This window comes from Culex quinquefasciatus, chromosome 3, assembly GCF_015732765.1.
Source record: "Culex quinquefasciatus strain JHB chromosome 3, VPISU_Cqui_1.0_pri_paternal, whole genome shotgun sequence".
In the NCBI taxonomy this organism is placed as follows: domain Eukaryota; kingdom Metazoa; phylum Arthropoda; class Insecta; order Diptera; family Culicidae; genus Culex; species Culex quinquefasciatus.
The window spans coordinates 69,380,143-69,390,777 of NC_051863.1; the positions used below are offsets into that span (position 1 = coordinate 69,380,143).

Below are 10,635 nucleotides of genomic sequence, written 5' to 3' on the forward strand. Positions count from 1 at the left end.
TCAGGAAATTCAGATTTCACTGTCGCTGGATAAGAATTTCATAACATTTTTTTTCATTCGGCATATATGAGCATTAAATTAGCTAATCAGAGAAAATTGTTACAATTTTAGTTTATAGATCCGCAAAATGCCTTTCCCTTTAAATATATTCTTTGTTATTTTAAATATTCTAAAAAGACTGGGTTATCAATTTACATTGACTTTAAATTTGAAAAAAAAAAATAAAATTCTATAATCTTTCCTCAAAAACCGGCATCAGGGGCAAATCAAGATTAATTTAACGAATAACAACAGCTGTTGAAGCCAAATTTGCATAACGTTTTGATATTTGTTTTATTGATTTCAGTTAAAACAGTAACAATATAAATATAATTAGTACGCCAGAATGGAAATATGTTTTTTTATAAAACATAAAATTCTCAACTTATCATAAATTAAAAATTTACTGTATATTTTATTTGAAACCGTTTCTTTTTTACATTTTCTAATACAGTGGTGCTCAACCTTTTCTTGGCTAGGTACCCATTTGCTTAAGCTTCTGGTTCCCCATAGTCTTTAAACATAAAATTTTTTCAACTATATTAGTTTCTTTGAAATTCCAAATATTGGGTTTTTTGCATGAGAAACTTAAATTTTGGAGAAAAAAAATCTGTTTAAATGTTCTGTAACTGTAACTTGGGGGACATTGATGGAATTTAAACTTAATCTGGATTTTTTTGGACCAAATTTTCTTTTTTTTGCTTCCCGGGATTTTGAAAACGCATTGACTCAGGGTTATTCAAAAACACTTATAAAATAAAATAATATTTTATTGGACTTTTAAAAAATTTAAAAATATTGTTAAAAAGTTCAAGCACTTTTTTCAATTTATTTTTTTTCCTGCTCAATTGAAAATATTGTAAATTTTACTAAAAAACTTTTTGATAAAGTGAAGTTTTCAAGTTGTAACTATTTCCAGATAAAAAAATCAAATATTTTTCATCTCATACAGTTTCAATAAGGACAGCAGTTTTTAAAGCACTCAAAAGCTTGAAATTTGAAACGGAATAAATGATGCACTATTTCAGATGTTATGTGTCTGTTTTATCTGAAACTATCAAATTTATCCAAATATTGTACAGTAACAAGGCTAAAACAGCTGTTTCAACTAGCCCCATGTGTCCCGTTTCGCCCCAGATGACGGTACTACTTTTTTGAACATTGAACATTTTAACCTTAAAAGCCACGATAATATTTTGAAAGAGTGTTTTGTTTGATAATTTTGAAGAAAAGTCTTGATCTTGAAATTGAAATAGAAAAATATAAAAAAATCATTTAATCACACTTTTTTTGTAACATTGAAAATGAGATCCATATTTTCCAAGATAATCAATTAGGTATCTTATTGAGTAACATTTACAATAGCAATATTTTTTCCTAAGTTTAATTTTTAGCAAAACTAAAAGACAGGTCGAAAAACTAATGATGAATAATGATGAATCTTTTACCAACTTATAAATTTTTTAAAGAGCTTCTTTCCTTCTTTTCCAGATTTGAGACAAAAATTTAAAGAAAAAAAAAAGATCAAAAAACTAAAAAAAGGTACACTTTATTTAAATTAATAAAATTTCTTATCGAATGTTAGCGATTTTTCTCATTTTAATATTTTTTTAAACAATATTTCCTAACGATGACGATGACAATATTTTGAAACGATGAGAATTAAAAAATCTGCAAAAAATGTTGCGTTAATTTTTTGGTTCTAATCTGTAGGGTTTTTCTTCTCTCAAAAATTTTGTCTGGGATATTATTCAAATGTCCGCCATTACGGGGTTTGTCTTCCGGTACACCCTGCGACCGCTCATGGTACCCCCAGGGGTACATGTACCCCAGGCTGAGAACCGCTGTTCTAAGTTTTTTTTTTATGTTTTTCTAGTCATGTTACATAAAACAATTAATAAAATAAATATAGTTTTAAGAGATTTGAATTACATTGCATATAACATTATGGTTTATTTTAACAAAGCACAACAAAGAACAACAAAAACCACTTATAAGTGCTCTAAAGAATATTTGAGCTAATTTTTAAGCTTGAGAAACATAACAAATACAGTCCAGACTCGATTATCCGGGAATTCCCGGGATTCTTAAAATATTTTCCCCGTTCCCGAGAAAATCGATATCCCGAGAAAATTGGGTGTCTTATTTGCCTGATAAAAAAAAATGCAAAACATGCCAAATTCCCTCAAAATATTAGTTTCAACTTGCAATTACCTTTTCCGCAGCCAAATACGGACTATTTCACTGTTCAGGGCCCACCCATAAATCCTTCATTTTAGCGACGACATCAGGATGAAAGAAAATTAAACGCAGCAAAAAAGAGGAAAGAAAAGCTCAAGCTCAAGCAACTGCTGCGACAAAAAAATCGGGCGTGTTTAATTACTCTCGGCCCCGGTCCAGTCCTGCTGCGGCCACGCAGGAATTCCAAGCCCGGCCGACGGCGGTGGCGGCGCTGGTTATCAGTGCCTTTATTTTCATTTTATTGCACACGGCAGATAAGACGGCCTTTTTATGGTACGCTACTGACATTTATGGTCTTCGGGAGAGGAGGCCCAAGATCGGAGAAGAGTTGCTCTGGGGGGAGGCGGTCCGTGAGTAGCACTAATAAGCCCAGAGGTTTGGCTCTATTGTGAGGATGATGAAGAAGAGGTTCCTCCAAATTATACCAAGTAATAAGATAGCCTTGCAGAGGTCTTGACCAGCGGTGACCCCGAGGACTCTGGCGCCAACAGATGACAGTTGGTTAACCAAAGCTTAAAAAGTGAGTCACATGTTATGAACTCCAGAAACTCCTCCCGGTGTCATTCTGCACAGTTGCAAAACAGCTGCAAGAGTGCTGGGCGTAGGTCAAGATCGGATAAGATACCACACCCCGACCTGTTGTTTGCCGTTAGAGAACCAGATACGGCCAAGAATCAATCTTAACTCTCTCGAGGTGTCATCGGTTGGCACCGATAAAGCGATTGCTTATCGGGGGAAAGCCGGCCATCGATGATGATGAACGATGAGCAGGAGGAGGAGGAGGCCTTTGCACCAGGTGTCAGTGGTCTGCATTGTTGTACTGGTACATTGCGAATACTTCTCGACACTTGACAAGCGAATGACTTCAATTGCTTGTCGGTAGGAGTAACGTTGGACTTTGAGTTTGGGGTCGATTCAGGTTCTTTTCACGTGGGATTGCAGATTTAATCTAGAATTATCGAAGGATGTGGTGAACTTGTTGGCATTTGTATAACATATTCTTGGTTGCTTTACGGGATTGTTGCAAACATTTTTAATATAGATTTTAATTTTTTGTCAACATAAATACAATTTAAGAATTTATCCAAAAAATTCAAAAATACCTCAGATGCAATACAAAAATGCATCAATCATCTGGACCAACATCATGTTTAAAGTGACAGTCATCGCCGGCCAAGCTTTCCCCAGCGTTACCGGAAGCGATCTGTTTGAACGGAAACTCCGACAAACGGATGTTGCTTTATTGGCGCGAGGCTTAGCTTGGTGCGCGCACGCTCCACGTAGTCACCTTGCGACAAAACCGATGCGCGTGAGTCACAACGAGTTTGGAAGGTGTCTTCTGCACTGAGTTGCGTCACAAATCTGGAGGGGTGGTTCTACTTCGGCGCTAAATTAAGCCAATCACTCGGAACGCGTCTATGACGCGAGTACTTTGACGATGTTTGCGAGCCATCAAGTTGTAATTGGAGTGAATCAACTGAGCTGAAGAGTTTTGGTATTTCGTTTCAGATGGAATCCAGAGACTCGAAGGACAGCACGTCCAAGACCGACGCGGAGTCCCCCGAACAGCATCAACCGGTTCAGCAGGATCAGCAACCGTTGCAACAGGTTGAAGTTCAGGAAATCATTGTACCTGCCGATATGACCAACACTGAGGGGCAATCGCCGGCTTTACCGACGGCAGTGATCATTAACCAACACAAGCATCGAATGATTACGACCTCGGGGGAAATTGCCGAGTCGCACGAGATTCCACATCCAGACGCAACGGAATACGAAAGTGTGGAGTATCATCAGGCTGTGGCTACGGTGACTACTGCTGGAGGTCAGTCGTACTCGTACGAGCAGATTCCGACTAGTCAAGGGAATAACGGAGCGGGAGCTTCGCCGGTGCCGCAGTACCTGAAACGGGAGTCCAGCTTGGAGAAGGAGCGGCTGGTCGCAGCTGAAGCCCACGGCCAGATTCCCGTGCAGACCCAAACCATTTTCGTAGAGTACAAGAATGAAGTTGAAGAACCGGTGCGATACGGGAACCCATCGTTGGTTCGATACGAAGACCTCAAGTACCATCCACACTATTTGCACTATCAAAAACCCCATCCAAGCTTAGCCATTCCCCATCACGCTCATCCACACCACGCCCATCATGCGCATGTGCAACAGGTTCAACAACACCCTTCGCAGCAGGAGGTTGATTCCTCGATAAAGGCGGAACATCTGGAACACCAACATCATCATCAGCAGCAACAATCCCATTCCCAACTCCAGCAGCACCACCAATCGCAACAGCAACAGCAACATCAACAGCAAGCTCATCAACACACCATCCACATCTACGAAACGCATGAAGCTGCTCAACCTGGAGAAGTCCAGCAGTCCGAGACTCCAGCCAGTGAGGTTAAGACGCACTACACCAACCTGGAACCGGTGCACTCGTTGTCGTCCTCGCAAAATTATTACATCGCTCCAGAAAGTTACCAATCTACCGCCAACTACCCGTACATTCCTACGAAAGAGACGGTGTACTACCATTCCGCAAGTCCGAACACTGTACTGTACAAGAGCAGCGATCCCACGCTCACCTCTTCCTCGATAATACCAACCAAGCAGATTCACTACACCTCACAGAACCTATACGAGAACACTCCGGCTCACAACAGCAGTTCTCCTGGAGCCCAGCAGATGTATCCGTACTGGAATGGAAACATGGACTACACTACGGTATGTTGAAATTCTTCACCAAGTTCCTTGATTCATCTTAATCAAACAACATTCTTCCAGACATTCACCGGAGCGGTCGTCATGGACCAGGCTCCTTCCGGCGGGGCCGAGTACGGCAACAACGGACAGGCGTGGCAAATCGGTAGCTTGAACGATGGCTACGAACCGTCCATCGGACTGCCAACCGAACACCGTGAGTGCGTCAACTGTGGCAGCTCGGACACTCCCCTGTGGCGAAGGGACAACGTGGGTCACACGTTGTGTAACGCGTGCGCTCTGTACAACCGCCAAAATCCGGGAACTAATCGTCCACCGAACCGCAGCCAGAAAGCCAAGCAGGCACCGGTGAGTTTCACGTCAACCGTTCAAGGATTGTCGCAAAATCTTACACTCTAAATTAATCTTCCAGAAAGCACCAGTACCTGGAAACCGGCGGACGGGCGTTACCTGTGCCAACTGTCAGACGACGACGACCACGTTGTGGCGCAGGAACAACCGCGGCGAACCGGTGTGCAACGCGTGCGGGCTGTACCACAAGCTGCACAACGTGGACCGGCCGCTGACGATGAAGAAGGATGGGATTCAAACGCGGAAGCGCAAGCCCAAGTCTAGTCAATCGATACCGTCGCTCAACGGGATGGTGAGTGGTGAGTATTGGAGAGGAAGGGGAAAAATGGTGCATTTTTTAAGACGAGTGTTTCTTTAGTTTTTTTGGATTACTGTTCAACCTCGATTCTCCTAAACTTCGATTATCAGAAGTTTCGATTATCCGAAGTTCCACATTGTGGAAAATCGAATCACGAAAAATAATATTTTTTATGGTTTCTATTTTATTATGCCTAGAGTCACAATTGAGCTCACAAACCACAAATTTGCCAATTTACACTGGTTTATTGCATGTTTGATTATTAAATGAATATTCTTAAGGAAGTATTAGACCACGACAAACAAACTCGCAATTTTTGACAGGCTTGTTTGTTTGCTTGCCGTTGTTTGTAGAAACGTCAGCATGAGTTTGTTTGTTTGGTTGGCATAGTCTAATACGTCCTTCAATATTCTACCACCACCATTTAGGCAGCCATCTTTGATTTCAATTCCAGATCAGTTCAGAATAGTCTTGGGGTCATAATTAAGCTCAATGATCCGGATTATGACAACGTTATGAATTGTATCAAATTCTTCAGAGTGGACGAATCTTTTTGCTATCTTTGGTATTCGAAATATATTCCCTGAAACACAGTCCATTAGCTCATGAAGTTTTTGAAAATAAAAAAAAATCGAGTTGTAGTTGTTTGAGTGATGAAGTTAAATGTTTTGTAATTAGTTGAATTGCAAAATATTCAATTATATCATAAATCACCCTTTCCTTTCCAGAAAAACTTCTCCCGTCGATGATCCCAACCCAGCTGCATTCGGTCGGGGGCGCCGCCTCTGTTGCCGCCGGTGGACCCCAAAAGTTGCTCCTCCAGCCACCGCTCGGCCACATGGTGGCCGTATCGTCGTCCTCCCAATCGATGGATCTCCACTCGAGCCATGCCATCACGTCGTCCTCCGCCTCGTCGGTTTTGGCCCCGACCTCGTCCGCGTCGGGCATCAACACGGCCCAGGACCAAAGATACGTCGACAGTACTTCGACGGCCAGCAGCATGTCCCCGCATCTGCCCAGCAGCAACAGCCTGACGAGGCACGTCACAACCAGGTGTGAGAATCGATGGAATGGTTGTTTCCGTTGAGATTTGTAGCACTGATGATGTATTTCTATTTTGCAGCGTACCAACCTTGGACACGTCGAGCCGACCTTCGAACGGAGAAATCACCAGCGTAATCACGAGCACCGGGGTCACCGAACGGTCCAGTAATTAGTGCCCAAACTTTAGATAAGACTTTTAAATCACCAAATATTTAGTTTTACGCATAAGCCATATGAAAATAAGATAGTGAAAGTTTAAACCGAATAGTTATTTAAACTAATAGCTCTTAGAACAACCATCGCTGGAGTGAGCATTTTTTGTCATATCTCAGTGAAAGTAAAGCATTTAGTTAAGCACCCGAGAATTTCAAACATCGGAGAAGGAAATAAATGTGCGTTCCGAGATTATCTCGAAAGTGAGTGAAATTCGTCGTTCCTTTCCCAGGTGACTCATCCATCAAGAGGCTCCGGAGTTGGGACGGACTCTGAAGCCTCTGGTATAGAACGATGCTGGCGTTCGTCGCTTGTTCTGCTTTCAATTTGTAATCTATAAGTCCATTAAATTTATCCGTTTAATGTGAGGTGACTAAACGGAGGAACGCTGAGGGAGGCATGCACTTTTTCCAGGTTGAACTGCAAAGTTTAAAAAACCAAACATCTTTAAAATGAAAAAAAAATATGTTCAAAATGAATAGTTACTTGGAATTCCCAAAAATAACATGCCTCCAGATTTTTAAAACGGGCATTGGCAGAGTTTTAAAAACTGCTTCTTTTTATTGAATGAAAAATATTGTTTTTTGCGCCGTCAAATATGTTGTCCAACTTTAAGTTCAAGTCCCTTTGACATCAAATTTATATCTTCTTTCAATTTCGAACGTGAAATAATTAAAAAACTTACTTAATCTGCCTATCTTTTTACAATAGTCAATAGTCACAAAAAAAGATTCCGGAAATAATTTGAAAGTTTTGTCTTTTAATTATCGATAATGGAATATTCTTTCAAAAAACATCAATAATTAAAAGAATTCAGCAGTATGATCGAAAATGTTGTACTTAACTAAGTATAGAATAATTATATTTTAACGTTAAAACCTTCGAACATTTTGGTAATTTGCTCCCTTGCAGGCCTACAAAAAGTTTCCAACCCAGCGTACACATGAAGCAAACCTGAAATTCAATTCACTGTTAGCTTGTGACTGTAAGCGTACTGTGTCTGTTCAACCACTGTTTTGAAATGCGTTTTATACCTGTCCAGTAGTTTTGCAATCTTAAGTTTTCAAAATATTGGCTAAATATTGGCGAAATATTTTTTTGCTGCGACATAAACTTTGAAAAATATGTATTATTGAATTGCATTGTAATAATTTTTGATAACAGAATGAGTTATTTTTCGAAAAAATCTCTGTTATTGTTCTAATCTGGGTGTTTTAATAACAAGTTCTGACCTTATGACAGTAACAGAACTTGAAATTTTCTAGGTATTTCTCCCTGCTCAGGATTGTTGAGGAAACTGACTTATGGGTAACACACAGATAGACAGATATTTTTCAATTCTGAGTCAATAGTTGCACAAGAAGATGGGATTACGAGCTTTCTGTGAAAAGTTTGTTTTCAGAGCAGGATTACAGAATTGCCTCAGTGAGGATGACAAAACGGGTCTAAAGTATCATCCGTACATATCGCGGACCCTTAAGCAAGAAATTACTCACGATATCAGATATTATACAGTTGAGGTGAATACCATCCTTTCATCTGATTTTTTTGGATTTATTTTACTCATCCGCTGCTTAATTACTCTCTCACTCATTATGCTAAGATCTGAAATTGGTCCGCTATCCCAAAAGCCGTGACCATGTTGTGGACAACTTTTGGAATCTGCCACAAGAAGGGCCACGCACGACATCTTGAATCGGTAGTCTTCTTCAGCACTTTTCCACTCTTGCACTAAAAAAAACCAGATGTCAGCACGACGTAACGCCACGTCCCTATGGAAATTCATTTGAATATGTAAAAAAATAGAAGTTAATAATTTCATTTTTTTCCTGATTTTTTGATTTTATTATAATTGAAGCGAATCTTAAGGGGTTACATACATGTAAATCGGCAAAAATGTCAGAGGTCGGTTTGAGCACACAATGAAACTTTTTTTCAAAATCTATTTTCAGGGCATAAAATATACATTTTCATCTATTAACAAAACAAATTTGAAGACATTTGCTTGCATCATTGCCGAGATATAGCTATTTGAAGTTAGCAGTTTCAGAAAACGTGTGCCACGATATCTCAACATTGCTTCGACAAAATCGGCTCAAAATTATGGTGAAGACTCGTTAAACCGGTCCCGTTTTCATATAAAAAATCGTTAGTTTTAGAATTTTGGATTTTTTTAAAATTCAAAATTTCAAAATCGGGCTTCGTCATGCACACGGGACATGTCTTGGGAGTCTTCACCCAAAATTTCAGCCAATTTGGTTTATCCCATCTCGAGATATCGTGGCACCCGTAAATCAACTTGGTGTTCAGAGAAAAACGCTCAGAAAGTTAGACAGCTGACTTTGCGCATGGCAAAATTCTGAGCTTAAATCGTCTCTAACTCAGTTAAAACATGAAATATCTTCATGAAACTTTCAGGAGTGATTGAAAATCATCTTTTAAGTGGATTTAATCAATTTTCTGTAATATGAAATTTTGTGATTTTCTACATGTATGTAACCCCTTAAGAGATTATGTTTAATTAAAAAATATATCCACAATATATTTGATTATTGCAGATTCAGAAAATAAGATTTATTTCTCAAAGAACTGGTTTCTTGCTCAAATAAGAATATACATTGAAATGCCCGCAAGGATCAAGGCGCCACTTAAAATGTTTATGTGTGTCCCACTCCTTCCCCTGTCTCAAACCCCTAGCCCTCTCCCCCCCCCATTCCGTTGAAATCCATTCAAAGAGATTGCAGATTTTCTTTCATCTGTTTTGCTTGCAGCTTCTCCCGCTCGATTTATGCTGTCCTCTCCATTACAGATGGCCATCAGGGGGTCCTCCTGGTGGGGCCTTATTTGATTTACGTATTTATAAGAAAAGAAAAATTAATCAGATAATGCACGCCAATATGCCAGAGAGAGAAGGAAGGGATGTTGGCGCTTGGACAACGCCATGCCGCCTGGCGTCGCGACATGCTTTCAGACTGCAACATAGAATAGCTTTTACCGCGTACCGGGGCACCACACGGTCAAGATTCTTCTCGCGGCGGCATTCGATGGCCAGGATGCTGTAGCTGGAAGTAAGTGGTGCGAAGTGGGCTTTTGCTGTCCGGGGAAGCGAATTTGTTGTCGTGATTCTGAGAGGTGTATTGTTCTTGTTAGCTGAATGGCATTAGTTCTAGCTTCAGAAATACAATCTCTGTTTTTATTTAATGTATCCTTAAACTTTGAATAAATAAAAAAAACTCAAATTCAAATATATTCTAATCAACAGTATCCACCAACCCCCCCCCCCCCACCCACCTCCTTCTTTGACGTGACGTATTTTTTTCATATCCCACTTCTTTATAACAAATTGGTTTCTCAACAAAAATATAATTTCTCTATTCATTCTTTAAAACATGACCAGTTCTTTGAACAATTAGAAATTTCTTCAATTACATTCCTTTTTAAGTTGACTTTGACCACCTTAACTCAAAATATCTCTCAAGGCGAACTCTTTAACCTAAAGGAAAATGATCATCATCCCACACTGACGGTTCAGCGAGGTTGGCCACATTTTACGTGTCCGGCGAAAATATTTCGTCCACTCTCATCATAACTTTCTTTTCAGAAGGGTGCCGCGCCGCGATAAGAACCTATTTTATAGCTCCCATTAGCCCATCGAGCGAACACAACCATGGCGGGGTGGACACAAGCACACACACACACACACACACACACACACACACACACTCCCACAG

At 40.0% G+C, this 10,635-nt stretch overlaps 1 protein-coding gene across 4 annotated transcripts in view; it reads left to right on the forward strand.

The window, feature by feature from the left end:
* Nucleotides 1-7,111, forward strand: part of LOC6040159 (GATA-binding factor 2) — a 32,197-nt gene extending 25,086 nt beyond the window's left edge. For all 4 annotated transcript variants that reach the window (XM_038266055.1, XM_038266054.1, XM_038266053.1 and 1 more), the window contains exons 2-6: nt 3,790-5,001; nt 5,062-5,346; nt 5,411-5,648; nt 6,376-6,700; nt 6,771-7,111. In XM_038266055.1, the coding sequence (XP_038121983.1) occupies nt 3,790-5,001; nt 5,062-5,346; nt 5,411-5,648; nt 6,376-6,700; nt 6,771-6,864 (2,154 nt within the window). In that variant the 3' untranslated portion in view covers nt 6,865-7,111. The remainder of the gene's footprint in view (nt 1-3,789; nt 5,002-5,061; nt 5,347-5,410; nt 5,649-6,375; nt 6,701-6,770) is intronic.
* Nucleotides 7,112-10,635: the final 3,524 nt, after the last annotated feature.